Source organism: Lotus japonicus, chromosome 6, assembly GCF_012489685.1.
Source record: "Lotus japonicus ecotype B-129 chromosome 6, LjGifu_v1.2".
NCBI classification, from domain to species: domain Eukaryota; kingdom Viridiplantae; phylum Streptophyta; class Magnoliopsida; order Fabales; family Fabaceae; genus Lotus; species Lotus japonicus.
Window position 1 is genome coordinate 17,842,800 of NC_080046.1, and position 16,784 is coordinate 17,859,583.

At 39.5% G+C, this 16,784-nt stretch overlaps 2 protein-coding genes across 2 annotated transcripts; one reads left to right on the forward strand and one right to left on the reverse strand.

The window, feature by feature from the left end:
* Window positions 1-682: 682 nt before the first annotated feature.
* Window positions 683-2,191, reverse strand: LOC130725031 (uncharacterized). The gene has a single exon (XM_057576294.1). It carries the CDS (start codon window positions 2,189-2,191, stop codon window positions 683-685), a length of 1,509 nt encoding a protein of 502 aa, XP_057432277.1.
* Window positions 2,192-5,414: 3,223 nt separating this feature from the next.
* LOC130725906 (uncharacterized) lies at window positions 5,415-6,184 on the forward strand. The gene has a single exon (XM_057577092.1). The coding sequence runs from the start codon at window positions 5,500-5,502 to the stop codon at window positions 6,070-6,072; it is 573 nt and encodes a 190-aa protein (XP_057433075.1). The 5' UTR covers window positions 5,415-5,499; the 3' UTR covers window positions 6,073-6,184.
* Window positions 6,185-16,784: the final 10,600 nt, after the last annotated feature.

The window sequence follows — 16,784 nt, forward strand, 5'->3', positions numbered from 1 at the left end:
GAGCTTATCAGCCAGACTAACATCATCATCATCATCATCAATCTCAATAGTAGCAGAAGTCACTCGGGGAGACGCTTGAGAAGTTGATCGAGGAATTGGCTCAGCTGCAAGAAAAGAGCAAAGAGGAGTTAAGCCATAAATATCGCAAAAATGCCAGGTCGAAATAGTTACCTTGACCAATAAGCGTTCTTATCGATATGTGGTTGAAGATTTCGACCGGCACATGGAAAGGAAAATTCCATAAGTAACACTTAGTCCAGGTCACCCGCTTCCGAGGAGGCAACGCGCTATGATAAAAGTTCTTGATACTTACATGGTCAACCCATTTAGGAAGGACCAATGGAAGGGCCAAAGCATACTTACAAGTAGGCAATGTTGGGAATTTAAAGCCTGTTTTTCGAATAATGAAAGAAAGACCATCCTCATCAGAAGGAATGATCAATCGAGTTTTCTTGGCTTTAGATTCCCACATTTGCCTGAGAACTTGAGCCGCTTTGGCAACAGTCTCTTGAAGCCGAGGACCCGGAAAATATACTACACCGAAGAATTGCTGGAAGGCGTTGATCTCAGACGTATGCATACCTTTGGTCTTCTTAAGAGCTTGTTTCTGCAAAAGAAAAACATTTGTTATGCGCTGGAAACAGTCTTCAATCGGCATCGAAATGTCGCTCCAATAAGTAGACTACCAAGTTTTAAACGCCTTGGTGACATAAAAGGATGGAGTAAAGTTAAAAGGGCTAAGGCCGATCAGCTCCTCATTGTAGTAGTTGATGGTGGTGTCAAAGGCACTACGTTTAGTGATGGCGTCAGGATAAAGGACAAGCGATTGATCGAATAATGTGTTGGGCAAATCCTGACTTAGCCCAAATTGTCGAGAGACGAGCTGAGGGTTATAACCGCACAAGGTGAAGTCATTACTGACAAAATTGATAGTCAGCACCCTAGGGGATAGGATGGCTTGCCAGAGTTCGATCTGATGTTGAGAGAGATCCTCTGAGCCAGGAAGGTTGGGGTAGGAGTTTCTTAGCCACCGAGGGCCATAAGAGGGTTTGCTGTATGGTGCAAAGCTGGAACGGTAGCGCCTCAGTTCGAAGAACATGGTGAAATACTTTTTGAAATCGGCCTCAAAGGTAGAAGCATCATAAGGAGGGGTTACGGTTTCAAGCCTGTGAGCGTCAATCCTTGTGTTGGACACCATGGAAGGAGGTTTCTTGGCTGGGAGAAACGACTCGAAAACCGTATTCATCCAAAGCTGAAGCAACCACAATGGGCCGGCTGCGTTCAGAGACACAACTTTGGGATCTCGGATATCGGCTACTGCTTCATTAATCATCTGATAAATGTTACCAAGCACAAGTCTAGCCATAGCAATTTTTCGACCCTCATGCAACAAGTTAGCCAAAGGAAGAAGCTTGGCTGGAATCCTCAGAGACTTGGTACAGAATACATAAGCAGAAAGCCAATATAAGAGAAACGCGACATGCTCAGCGTCAGAAACCTCACCCTCTTCGACATAATGATCCTTAATGAATCTACTGAAGGCTATGTTGTCTGTCGAAATGGCGATGGGTTTTGTTGGGACAGCAGAGGAATGATAATCATCACCCACAACCCAAAGGCCAGTGATGGCAGCGACATCGAGAAGAGTGGGAGTGATCATGCCAAAAGGAACATGAAAGCTGTTGGTAGACCTTTCCCAAAAAAAGAGTGAGCTCAAGAGCATAGCAGGGTTATAAGAGATTGGCGACCTCGACAATTGAATTAGGTCGAAAATCCCGGTGACTTTCCAGTGCCCAGACTTACTGGCTTCCACCCTATCAAGCCATTTCAAATAGGCTCCGTCACCAGCAGTCGAATTGGGCGGGGCAGACCTAAAAGCCCTTTTTGGATCTTTCAGAAAGGGCAAGCGATAGGAAGGTCGAAAAGCAAGAATAAGCTCTTCCCCACAAATACTGGGGTGAAATTGTTCATAACCATCAGGAAGACTAGTAAGCCTATCCTTTTTCGCTTTCTTCAAAGGACCTAAGATGGCACGTAGGGTACCATTAACAGAGATAGGGATGAGTACCTGAGATTTCCAGATAGCCCTCTTCTCCACCTCATACGGTGGGTCTGGTATAGGGACTCGTTTGGCTTCGTTCATTTCAAAAGCAGCAGCCAATGGAATGATATTGTCAGAATCAGAAGCCATGAGAACGGTCAGAGAATGCACCAGAGAGAAAGAAAGAAGCACAAACCAGTCGGTCGCAGATGATCGCAGGCAAAACTAGACGAAGCTTGGATGATTCAGAAGTTGTAAAGCTTGCAAGGAAGCGACAATGGTGTATTTATAGGCAAACGAAGAGACGGACGTGAAGCCACATTACGCAATGTTACATAAAATTTGAAATCCAACGGTTATTTTATTATATAACCGTAGAGTCCTAACATGTAGGCTAAAAAAGGAGCCATGATTACCCTAGTGAAGAGACAGCGGATGAGCAGGCGAAGTCAGACGCTAAAGCTTCTGATTGGAGCGAAGTCAGACGCTATGATTTCTGATTGGACATGAAGTCAAAAGGGCAGAGGTTACAAACAAATGGCAGTTCCGTTCGAAATTCAAGTTCAAAAAATGCTTGATCCCTCCAAGGCCTGGTAGTCGAGAATCAACATTTTTGGGGGGCATCTGTTGGCCCAAAATGTTTGGCCCAAAACGTATGAGCTTTGTCGAAAATATGAACCAGAAGAGTCAAGAAAAATGCCAAGTCAAAAGGGGTGGTGGAATTCGACAAACACACTGGTAACCGTTGCTACAAACACAGGCATATTTAACACGTGCAGCACTGACTGAAGCAGTTGGAAAAGCGTGTGCTTCTCCCCACGATGGCTATCCACGTGGCCAGGAAACGGTTGAAGAAAACCACTTTCACCACTACGCATGGAACTTCCGGGGCAAGCATCAGATCGTGGGGAATCAGACCCACTAACCCATTCAGTAAGGAAGAAAACCGCAAAGGACACGCGGGACATGGAGCTCTATAAATAGGAGAATCTAATTCAGAAAAGGGGTTCCCAACTCAGCTCTAAAAATCACTACAAAGCTCTCATGTCCGCATCAAAGAGACTCAACGAGCCTAACGTGATCATGGAGGAGTATGTTGCCGAACCAGCCGTTTACGATTCCTGCACTTAGATAGTTTTCGAATTTGTTGCCATTGTTGCTTTTGTTAGATTTACTGTCAATTTTATGAGTTTGGATTGATGTAAAGCTTTATAATTAGTGAATTTTATCTTCAAGCACTTTTGACTGTTTTGCGTTTTGCTTTCTAATATTTATTTCCTTTTATCCTTTGACACACGGTTGTCGAAAAACCCGATTTCACATGCGCTTTGGCAAGACGTTTTTCCAAAAGAACCCTTAATTCGCAAAACTCTTAAACTTTTTCCAGTCGAACTTGGAAGATGTTTGTTTACCAAATATCACGGTAAACAAGTCTTTTTTTTCTCTTTATATCTTTTATGATGATTATATTACATTTATCATTTTTCTTTCATTTCTTCCTATACATGTGTTTGGATACATTTTTGACCTATAGTAACACAAATTTCAATATAAAAAGGCTTAATTGCAACTTTGGTCCCTGACGTTTACCAATTCCACAATTTTAGTCCCCCACCTAATTTAATTACACGGATGGTCCCTAACTTTGCTGTCCGTCAACAATGTTGGTCTTGTCGTTTATTTGTTAACGGAGGAAGCTTACGTGGATGTCCAATTGGAGAGAAAAAGAAGGACTGAAGAAAGAGGGAAGCACGTGAGTTGCACGTGAGACCTGCAACGGTCATCTTCTACCCTCTTCCTGTAAGATCAAGTTTTGATCGAGTAGTACAACTCTATGTTTTGATGATTACAAGTTAACATTTTAGTATGAACAATTATGGTACTCTGACGTGTTTTTCTGAGTGTGCTATTTACAGGCTCTGACCTCAATTTTATCCCACACAAATCTGAAGCACTGTGCTTAAAGAGTGACCCAAGCAACGCTTTCGCAATCTCTATGTTCAGTCCGAACAGTAGAAAAGCTTCAGAAGATCGGAAGTATATCAAGCTCTGATGTGGACTCAGTCACTTGAAGTTCTGAAGATCCAGACGTTCTGACAACCCAGACACTCTGAAGGTTCAGATGTTCTGATGGTGTAGAAGACTCTGAAGATCCAGAAGCTGAAAAGTGGAGACTCTGAAGTCCAGAAGCAAGATGGCTCTGAAGACCAAGTACTTCCCTCTGAGTTCAGAATCAGAAGGTACAACGGTCAGAGGATCTCTGCTTCCCTCTGACTCTGATCAACGAGCTTCACAAGTTCCAACATGAAGCACTCCTCTAATCAGAAGTCTACTAGGTTAAAGGTCAAGTCACTTTCCAAAGTACAAAAGCAAATGTACTATCCTGACGACCTACCTAACATTCTCAGCCACAACAGAAGCTGGAATTTCCAGAACTGCCCTCCAACGGTAGCATTCTCATGCAGCGTTCAAACCCTAATCCTTGGAGTATAAATAGAGGCTGAAGATTGAAAGATGCGTTTGGAAGAATCTCACACGCGCAAGCTATATTCAAACCTTCTAAGCATTCTTTCATCTGAATTCATTGTGTTTACTATTAGCTTTTCAGAAGCAATTTCTTTGTAAACATTCTTTCTTAAACAGTTGTTTAGTTACCTTTAGGAGATCAAGGTTGATCGGATCCTAGAGAAGACTAAGAGAGTGAATCTTAGTGTGAGCTAAGTCAGTGTATTGTTAGTCACTTGTAGGTTTCAAGTGCAGTTGTAACAAGTACCTGATTAGTGGATTGCCTTCATTCTAAGAAGGAAGAAATCACCTTAACGGGTGGACTGGACTAGCTTGAGTGATTCATCAAGTGAACCAGGATAAAATCCCTGTGTGCTTTTCTATCTCCTATCTTAAGCACTTTATTTGTTCTCGAAAGATTTGCTAAAATCTTTAAGGTGGAAGTTTTATTCTGAAAACGTTATTCAAACCCCCCCTTTCTACCGTTTTTTCATACCTTCACTTCCTCCTTAAAAAACAGAGCACCGTGAGGAAGATGTTTTGAAGCTTGAGATTTAGCGAAAAGGGAAGAGATAAAGAACGAACGAGTCCCTAGAGGCGAGGAAGAAGGTTGAATCAGTTGCTGGTCTATTTCTCTCTCCAATTCAACTTCCACATCAGCTAAGTGACCATCCACGTAAACCTCCTCCATTAACAAACAAACGGTAGGACCAACGTTACAGACTGGCAGCAAAGTCAGAAACCATCTGTGTAATTAAAGGTGGGGGACTAAAATCGTGGAATTGCTAAACGTCAGGGACCAAAGTTGCAATTAAGCCTAAATAATTAAAATCAATAGTTTAATTCAAGTTTTGCAAAGGAAAACCCAAATAACTCAAACCCTAATAACTCAAACACTGTGGAACATTGCAGAGTGGAACATTGTGTGAGAGGACCAACCACACGAACACGAGATGGGAAGCAGACTGGGAAAAAGGGTAGTGAACTTCGCAAACCTACCAATCAAGCTCTTGATGCCGAGTTCCTTCACAAACATCACAGAAATCGCCCTGAAAACCATCCCATCCGCCTCCAAGATCGAGATCAAGCGCGTCCTGGAATCCCTCTACGGCTTCGAGGTCGAAAAGGTGCAAACTCTCAACAGAGACGGAAAGAAGAAGAAGATTGGTGGCTTATTGATCGCAAAACCTGACTACAAGAAAGCCTATGTTACCCTCAAGAACCCGCTCTCCATCGACCCCAACCTCTACCCGATCCGAATCATCGAGGAGGATAGGAGGAATCTCAACAAGCAGGCTAAGTCCAGCGTCGTCGAGGAAGCGCCGAATAAGACGCACTGGCTTGATCACAAGAAGGATGAGAAGAAGGCTCAGCCACACAGGCCCTATCACGGTGCCAACCGCGATACCCCGAGGGAGAGTCAGCGGTCCAGGCCACAATACGGTTCCAACCGCCGTGCTGATGCTGCTCCTGCTGCCAAGTTTCCCTGGACCAGCATGAGGTCTGCCAGAGGTGCTACTAGATAGTTTTGTTGTTAGCTTCTTTGTCACATTTTAGCATGGAAATGGTGTTATTGGTTTTGCTGGATTCTGTTCATTGGTGATGATGACTGTGGCAATGGAAATAATTTTTTGACTTTTTGAGTTGTCCTATCTGAGCAGCTAAGTTATATGCTATAAGGTTTCTGGTTTTTTTTTGGTTTAATGTTGCATTTCATCCCATGAGGGCGAGCCTCGACGCAACAGTAAGATTGCTAACATGTGAGTTTGCAGTTACAAGAGTTAGCGTCTTGTGAAAATGTAAGGAGAATGCCTACATTAGATTCACAAAGTGTGTCCGGCACTTCCCTAGGACCTCGTGCGTAGCGGGAGCTTTATAGCACCAGGTTTGATCTTTGTTGCATTTCATCGCATCATGTTATCTAATAATGCGTTTCCTTCCATCCTGCGTGAAAAACATTTGTGTGATTTTACGAGGTTCAATGTGAGATAGAACTTAGAAGAGTGTGATTGCCATTTTGGTAATGTAATTTGGCGATTCTTGTGATTGTTTTTTGTGTATTAAGAATAGATAAGGAAAGATCACGATATTGATTGGTATTGTATTTTGTTACGTCTGGGAAACAAGCTGTACACATGATGATTTTTGCTGTGTTTATCAACGCCTGTTTTAATTAGGAGAATCAGACGTGACAAATCTAATATGCAGCCATTAATTCACAACTCACAAGCTGTTACTCATTATTCTACAAAACAGAATATAATTTGCATTAATACACTTGTTTAGATTAATTCTATTTAGCCTTTTGTTATCACTATGTCTCATTGTCCACTTAATACTCTCAGCAAAAGTAGTCATTAAACCCAAAATCCCACCCCATTAGTAATTTTGTTAGCTATCATTGCTTATATGCCTTTGTTTTCCATTCCTCTATCTTCTATAGGTTTTCTCTCTTCCTCTCTTATTGACACTTCATTTAAATATGACACCTTTAGTTCTCTAACATCATCTATGTCAGCAACAGAGGTAGAAAATTCCTCAAAATGTGTAGAAGTCCAAGAGAAATTTTTAATATATAAATGCGATTTAGGACTGAGATAAGCATGCAGCCAGAAAAGAAAAAACTAGCACCTGATAATACAGAAGCAGGGAGACATGTAGCCTATTCCCTGTAAATAGAAATAAATATTTCAATGATAGACCATGCCTAAGCTTCCATGAAAGACCGGAGCGTCTATTGTTCAGGCTAGGAAAAATAAGCTCATCTACTCTCTGCTTGTATCTGGTCATCTGCAAACAAATATTCATATTACTAAAGAAAAATCCACAAACTAATATTACTGGCATCATTTATTCATTTAACATAGAAAACACAAGATGATGGGAAAAATGAAGTTCAAAAAAGCAAACAAAACTGAGTGAAGAATTGACCTGAAGAGTTGAATGTAAGATAAAGAGTTTAGATGTTGTTATAGGTAGTTTTGGTTAGTTTGAGAGTTAGTTAGAATGTATGAGAGAAAATACTACAAATAAGAGACAGTTTGTGAAAACTATCATCTTTGGGATCATTTGTTATTGAGATTTAGGGAGAGGTGCTGAGACTCCCAAATTACTCAGCAACATTGTTGTTTCTATCTTGAATAATATCAGTTTTATTTCTTCTTCTTGGCTGGTTCCTATCATGTTTTCATTGTTTCTTCCAATCTTCTCCACGGTACTTCTCTGATTAGTGATTAGAATCCTGTCTTTTTATTTTTCCAAGAGGAAGCCTCTTTCTGTGACATCCACCCCTAGATAGAGGGTAGACCAGAAGAATATCAAATACCCACCACAGTCATGTAATCTGTAAGATTTTGATTTTCTTTTCAGGGTAAACATTGAACCCTGTAAGATAACAGGTCATGTACTCATACTCATTGCTCAAACCAAATCACCAATCAAACACAATTGAGATAACTCCATATTCACATAATCACCCCTTTTCAAAACACCATTGGAATTCTAAACCTGTTAATAGCTTCTATGTGTTATCTTGCAGTACACTTTAGCTCTAGTGAAATATAATCAAACATAGCTAGTCAAATAGCCTTGCTACATTCAACCGTTACCAACTATCTATATCTTTCTTTAATGGCCCAAAGTTCACAGTTGGTAGAAGAAAGTTGTTAAGTACTTAAGTATTGAACTTGCATTACGGAAAGAAAATTTTGATTTTGGAATTATTTCATACCCTTCAGCCTCATTTTTCAGCATCACTAGATTATCTTTTTACTTTTCTGTTTGTTGCTTTTAACTGTCTATCAACTGCTTTTGCTTTGAGCCCATGAAGTTGCATCAATGACCTAGGTTCTGGAGAAAACAATAGAATTTTTATTTTATTTTAAATATATTGCTTTTGTTGCATCATTTGGAAGCCTTTGTTTGTTGATGGAAGTTATTAGTAATTTATCTGTCTTCAGTGCCTAAAGAACTTGATATGGTGTTTTTGCTTAACAAATTTTGTAACTGAAATTTTAAGATATGATGGTGAGCCTACTTCTTGAGCTGCCTCTGTCTGGTGGAGTTTGGTGACTTTGGTTTATCTTGTTTATCTCTTTCTGGTCTTTGTATGAAAGAAGTTCTTTAGCTTTCATAAAAATGGAAAGGTGCACCTTGCCTAAACAACCTTTCATAAAAATGCTCCAGTTTAGTTTGGTGGAGGGTTGCAGTTGCGATTTTGATGCAACGTATAAGAAGATGATAGCTGTCTGTTTTGTTTTATCTGATGTGTTCGAAATAAGGATCTACATGCAAATGTAGGCACCATAGGCCAGAAACTGAGAGAAATCTTTAAAGTAGAATTATTTCTGGAATGAAAAAAAGAGTGAGCATTGCAGCTTTACAGAACTCAAAGTTTGTAAAACTTGTATCTCCTGCTAACATCATACCAAGTGCGAATAGGTGATGGACCAGAACCTGCCAATGCAATGATCTCTGTCATAGTGTCATGTCATCTTCATTTCTTCACCAATAGAGGTTTTATTTATTTATTTATTTTTTATTTTTTAAAGAGGTTGAGTATACCATTATGATATATTCTGTGTGATGAATCTTAGATAAAGGTTTAATTGACTTTGCCATACCTTTTGCATTTATAATACCTTATTCACTGCAATGGAGTTGTTTTCTATTAAAGAGGAATTGCTTTGATAATTTGAGAATATACACTATATTAATATAAATGATATATTCCATAATACTCTCTCCGTTCTCCGTTCCTAATTATAAGACCTAGTTTTAAAATTTTCTAGTTCCTAAATATAAGACCTTTAACAATATTCTACCCTTACATTAATGATGTGTTTTCAATTCCAAAGTTTTAATTACCACCTACAATTTATTAGTGAGAGAAAATAACAAAGGGTAAATATGGAAGAATGTATGCATTTTTAAAAAACCAACACACTAATTAGACACATTTAATGTTTTCTTAATAATCGCAATTTTTTGTATTAGGTCTTATAACTAGGAACGGAGGGAGTATATACTAACGTAAAAAATTTATAATTAAAATTCAGCCTCTAATCCTTCAAATTTTTAATTTTGAAATTCAAATTTTTAATTTTGAAATTCAAAATTTACAAGATTTTTATAATTTACGTTAATTCCTAATTTGCAGGATTAAAGAATGTTTTCTTTAAATAAATAATTTATTGAAAACAGTTTTGTTTAAATTTCAAAATGAAAAAAATACGGATAATTAAAAAAATATCGGTTTAGCATCTCCAAATGAATTTTTATCTAACCTTAATTTCAAAATTTTAAGATATCTATATATGCACCGTTCAAAAAAAAAAAATATAATTATAGGGGAATGCTAACTTACTTCCACTTAATTTGGTGAAAGAGTAAGTTAACAACCAACACCTTTTTCATTTTGATAAAAAACTCCAAAACTCTCTCTCATTGAAGTCTGAAGACAATAAAGTGAGGTTACCAATGTAATTTTACTTACTCAAACTTTTTTAATTTTAAATCTCAACTTTTCTCTCTCCTCATTTATCATCTTCATCCACCTTTCTCTGTAAATGTAACGCCCCCCTCTCCTCATTTTTCATCTTCTTCAACATTTATTGGCATAAAGTGACACCCCTTCCACTGCTCATTCTTGTTTCTACAAATTTGATTTCTACAAGTTGGATTTTGGAACTGAACATTGTTGACTCCATGAGGGATAATTAATTGAAGGTCATGAGAGGTTTCATCTACAACCAATTTTCTCGTGCAATTTTTCCTTCCTCTTAAATCACGTAACTTAATCTATGCAAGAAAACCATAGAAACAGACTAACAATGGTCGGTTCTTGGCAAGGAAAGAGATAGATTGTGGTCTGATATAGGCGTACTAATTCATAAGGCATTTGGGCTGATCATTTTGTATATTTAATGGGTCGGGCAACCCATGGTTCGTTCGGACCAAAACCCAAGTTATAAATAACAGGCACCACCCAAGCGGTGGGGGACCTATCATTTCACGTATTTTTCATTTACTTGTTCATCTCTCGCTTGCTCTCAATAGGTTAGCCCCAAGCAGTTAGTTGTATACCGGAACATTGGCGCCCACCGTGGGGCCGAAGGATACTTTCTTAGGCTTCATTTTTCATTGCAATGGTGACTCGATCCGGGGCGAACGGAGAGAGGAATCATGTCCAACAAGATAATGTTCCTCCTGATGTTCTTCAGCGGATCATGGATGATCTCAATAATCTTCGTCAACACAATCAACAGTTACAAAATCAACTTACTGATCTCAATCAGACTCAGCGGTTACGAGAGGGCGATCGACGAATGGCTGAGACGGTGGTGGATTTCCAACATTTGACAGAGGAAATAGCAAACACCACCGTCCCAGATAATTTGAAGACGCTAAAGCTTGATTCTTATTACGGCGACACGGATCCAAAGGACCATTTAGTGTTTTTAACACAAAAATGGTTATTGTAGGCGCATCGGACGCGTTGAAGTGCAAAATGCTTCCATCAACTTTCAAGAAGTCAGCAATGATTTGGTTTACAACTTTGCCTTCAAGGTCAATTGTCAATTTCACGGAGTTATCAGCAAAGTTATTGTCTCAATTTTCAACCAGTCGTGCTCAAAAGGTGACTCCAGCGACATTATTCAATGTTCGTCAGGGACTAAATGAGACTTTGCAGTCTTACATGGGGCGATTCAACCAATTATCTGTTCATTTGGAGGATAAGATGCCAGAAATCTGCATTGCAGCTTTTGAATTGGGTTTGAAGCTTGGAGGTTTAAACAACAATTTAAGTAGGAAACCTGTGGAGACAATGGCGCATTTACGTGAAAGAGTGCAAGGGTACATCAGGGAAGAGCAGAGCGACCGGATAAAAAACAACCGCCCAAATGCAGCGGTTACGGGGCAAAAACAGCAGTTTGAGGCGAAGAAGGGAGCGGTTATGGATCAACATTCGAAGGGATGGACTGAACGTGGAGATATAGGATATAATAATCGAAACCGTTATGACAGTCGATTTGATAACCGCTCTCATTTCAAGAATCGTGCTCAACCGTATGGAGTGCGTGGGCCAAGGCATTCGATGACGTGGACTCGGAATCAAAATGATCGTATTGCACCTTTAGCAGTTAATTTAACCGAGGCTTTGCACACGTGTTTGGAGGCGAACGTTATCCGTTTTCCTCGGCAACCAAAGCCGTCAACAGGTTATGTGGATAAGACGAAGTGATCATAGGATTTCGGGACACAATACTGATGATTGTTTTACTTTGAAGAAAGAGATAGATAAATTGGTGAAGGCTGGATGTATGAAACAACTTGAAGGGCGAAACAATTCAGATGAGGCAGAAACTTCAACAAAGCGAACAGAAGATGGAAAGGAAGTGGAGAGTGATGGTCAAAACAGACAATCAGAGGGGAAAGCGAAGAGACGAATTCATTATATCTTTGGTGGATTCCGAGGTGGTGGAATAACTAATTCAGCTCGAAAGAGGTATGTTCATTCAATCAATGATGTTTATTCTAATGATTGGGGAAGTTGGGCAACCAACCAGCCAGATATTACTTTTACTGTGCGAGATTTTGAGGGAGTTCAGCCTCATGAGGACGATCCAATTGTGGTGATGCTGACGATCGCTGAATATGAAATTGAGAGGGTACTGTTGGATCAAGGGAGTTCAGCGGATTTAATTTATCGAGATGCTTTTGAAAAATTGGGGCTGACAGAATCCGATTTGCAACCTTATGATGGATCTTTGGTGGGTTTTTCTGGCGAAAAGGTGTTTGTCAGAGGTTATGTAGAGTTGAGCACTATTTTCGGAGAAAGAAAAAATGTGGAGACATTTGCTATTAAGTTTTTAGTGGTAAAATGTACTTCACCATACAATGTGCTTATTGGGAGGCCTTCATTGAATAGATTGGGGGCGATCATTTCTACCAGACATTTGACAGTCAAGTATCCGTTGAGCAAGGGAGGAGTTGGAGTCTTAAAGGCTGACCAAATCGTAGCCAGAAAATGTTACTCTGAAAGCTTCAAACAGTATGGTCATATGGGAAAGAAAGCTGTGAAAGAGGGACATCGGGTTTATGAGATTGAAATGAATCAAGCCGAAGCAAGTTTGGATCCTCGTGATGGATTTATAGAAAGCAAGATGACGTCCGAAGAGGAAACCAAAGTAGTGGCAATTGGCGAAAGGAATTTAAAAGTTGGCACGAGTTTATCAGCAAGTCAGCAAGACAGGTTGGTCAAACTTTTGGCTGAGAACATGGATTTGTTTGCATGGAGTGCGAAAGACCTTCCTGGAATTGATCCGGAATTTATTTGTCATAAGTTAGCCTTAAATCCAGGAGCAAAGCCAATTGTTCAGTTTAAAAGAAAGATGAGCGAAGAGAAAGCAGAAGCTGTAAGGGCAGAAACTAACAAGTTATTGGAAGCTGGATTTATCAGAGAAGTAAAGTATCCAACGTGGTTGGCGAATGTCGTTATGGTGAAAAAGACTAATGGAAAGTGGAGAATGTGTACTGATTATACAGATTTAAACAAACATTGGGCGTCTGGATTTGGAATGCTCAGCCTTATGGATGCATATTCTGGATACCATCAAATCAGAATGTATGGACCAGATGAGGAGAAAACGACTTTCATGACGAATCAGGCGAACTACTGTTATAAAACCATGCCATTTGGGCTCAAAAATGCAGGAGCAACTTATCAATGGTTGATGGACAAAGTTTTTGATAAACAGGTGGGGCGAAACATGGAAATTTATGTTGATGACATGGTGGTAAAATCAGATGAAATGTTAACGCATTGTTCAGATTTGAGAGAGGCTTTTGGGGAGCTCATAAAGCATAATATGAGACTTAATCCAGAGAAGTGCTCGTTTGGGATTCAGAGTGGAAAGTTTCTGGGTTTTATGATCACAAGAAAGGGAATTGAAGCAAATCTTGATAAATGCAAAGCTATTATTGAAATGCAGAGTCCCACCTCAGTGAAAGATGTGCAAAAGTTGACGAGAAGAATTGCAGCCCTGGCGAGATTCTTACCATGTTCTGGAAATAAATCAGCTCCATTCTTCTAGTGTTTGAGGAAAAACAAGGCGTTCCAATGGACAGAGGAGTGTGAAGTGGCGTTTCAAAGTTTGAAGGAGCACTTATCAAAACCACCAATCTTATAAAAGCCAGTGCCAGGTATTTCATTGTCAATATTTATTTCAATATCTGATAGCGCTGTTAGCTCAGTTTTATTGCAAGAACTTAAGGATGATCTGAGGATCATATATTTTGTGAGTCACGCACTCCAAGGGGCAGAATTGAGATACCAAAAAATAGAAAAGGCTGCTCTGGCCTTGATTATATCTGCCAGGAAGTTAAGACCTTATTTTCAAGGCTTTCCAGTTGTAGTCAAAACTGACTTACCACGTCGTCAAGTGTTACAAAAGCCTGATCTAGCAGGACGAATGGTTTCGTGGGCTGTTGAGTTGTCAGAGTTTGGGATTTCATTTGAAAAGAAGGGACAGATTAAAGCGCAGACTTTGGTTGATTTTGTGAATGAAATCTCTCCAGAAGAGAAAATTGAAGACTCAGATGAATGGAGTTTATCAGTGGATGGCTCATCTAATGTTAAAGGTAGTGGGGCTGGAGTGATTCTGGAAGGACCCGAAGGCGTAACAATTGAACAATCGTTAAAGTTTGATTTCAAAGAAAGCAACAATCAAGCAGAGTATGAAGCCATAATTGCAGGTTTGAGACTTGCAATTGAAATGGGCGTGTGGAATATTAGGATAAAAACAGATTCACAGATAGTTTCAAGACAAATTCAAGGAGAATATCAGGCGAAGGATGCACAGTTGGCCAAGTATTTGGTAAAAGCGCATAATCTAATGAAGCTGGTGGAGAAAGTGCAGATTAATCATGTTCCGCGAGAAGAGAATACAAGGGCTGACATTTTGTCAAAATTAGCAAGCACTAAGAAACCGGGGAATAACAAATCAGTAATCCAAGAAGTTATAAATAGCCCAAGTGTGGAAAATGAGGAAGTTATGACCATTCCAATGGTGATTGATCAGGATTGGATGAATCAAATTAAGTTATGTTTGGAAGCAGAGGGAGCTGATTTGCATTTGTTCACTAAAGATCAGATTCGTGAGGCAAGTCATTATACTCTGTTGGGCGATCAATTGTACAGAAGAGGAGTTGGGATCCCATTGTTGAGATGCGTTTCTAAAGAGGAGGCTGATAGAATTATGTTTGAGGTGCATGAGGGACTTTGCGCAAGTCATGTAGGTGGAAGATCTTTGGCTGCAAAAGTTTTAAGGGCAGGGTTTTATTGGCCAACGCTGAGATCAGACTGCATGGAATATGCAAAAAAGTGTGAAAAGTGTCAGTTGTATGCAGATTTGCACAGAGCACCGCCGGAAGCATTAAGTTCAATGAGTTCATCGTGGCCATTTGCAATGTGGGGCGTAGATATCTTGGGACCTTTCACTCCAGCGGGTTCACAAGTTAGATTCGTCCTAGTTGCAGTGGATTATTTTACCAAGTGGATTGAGGCGGAGTCAATGGCGAAGATAACAACAGAGAAAGTTAAGAAGTTTTATTGGAGGAAGATAGTTTGTAGATTTGGTGTTCCGACCACAATCATCTCAGATAATGGGACACAGTTTACTAGCAGAAGTGTGAAGAATTTTTGTGCAGAAATGGGTACTGAGATGCGTTTTGCTTCTGTGGAGCACCCACAGTCAAATGGGCAAGTGGAGTCTGCAAATAAGGTAATTCTCAATGGGATCAAGAAGCGTTTGGGTGAAGCAAAAGGGTTGTGGGCTGATGAATTGATTACTGTTATTTGGGCATATAATACAACACCACAATCAACAACTGGCGAATCACCGTTTAAGTTAACCTATGGAGTGGATGCGATGATTCCAGTGGAAGTGCAAGATATGACGTTTAGGGTGGCAACATACAATGAGGAACACAATGACGTGAATAGGCTGGTGGATTTGAATTTGGCAGAGGAAACTAATGCAGAGGTTCGTTTGAGACAAGCAGTGGTAAAGCAAAGATTAGAAAGGCGCTACAATTCAAGAGTAGTCCCAAGGAAAATGGAAGTGTGCGATTTAGTGCTGAGAAGAAAAACAAGAGGACCAGATGATTCAAAGCTCTCACCAAATTGGGAAGGACCTTACAGAATTCGCAGAGAATTGGGACAAGATGCGTATCATTTGGAAGAATTGTCTGGGCGAAGGATACCGAGGGCTTGGAATGCACAGCATCTTCGTTACTATTACAGTTGAAGTGCGAGATGTTCGTTTAGTTTGCTTTGTGTTGTACAGTTTGGTTCAATTTATGTGTGTTGAAGATTATGTTAGTTGTTTCAGTTTGCGTGCGTTGAAGACTATGTTTGTTCTTTGTATTGTTTAAGACTACGTTTGTTGTGTAAGACTAAGTTTGATGTGCTCTTTTCTCTACCCCAGGCGGGAGAGTTTTTAACGAGGCATCAATTATTAATGAATATCAGGTATGCACTCTTTTCTCTACCCCAAGCGGAAGAGTTTTTAACGAGGCATAACCTTTTAAAAATGTTCAGCGGGCAACATTTTACTTGTTTTCATAAGGGAAAACTTATCAACTAAGGTCTATCAATTGGGCGACGTCAGACAATTGAGAAAGAGTAAGTCTCTTAAAATTAGAGCATTTGACCACGAATTCATAAGCACAGCCTTAAATTGGATTTAAGCTTGTCCAAACTAAGCACAAGTCTCCACGCGAGCATACAATGAAATCAAATATTGTGACTTTGATTTCCATCAATAACTAAGTCAAGAAATGAGAATTTTGACTAAGTTACATATACAAAAGCCTTATGATTCCAAAGTAGTTGATTGAGATCAAATTTTATAAAATCTATGAGATTTGTTTCACAGTTTTTTTTACTATACACAGTAAAAGAACTCTACGGTTATTTTACTCTATGCAGTAAAAGGATTTCGCAGTTATTTTACTGCAAACAGTGAAGGGGGCGAATTAATTTGATGAAAGGTTAGTGACTAAAGTTATGTTATAAGCTTTAATGTTGAAGTTATGTTTACAGTTGTTATAAATGTTTATAATGATGTTTAGTCATAGAATGAGTTATTCTTAAATTTCCCGTTTGAATGACGAAATATGTTAGTATAGTACAAGGCAGAAAAGTTCTGGTTGAGATATTAGATTATATGAAGAT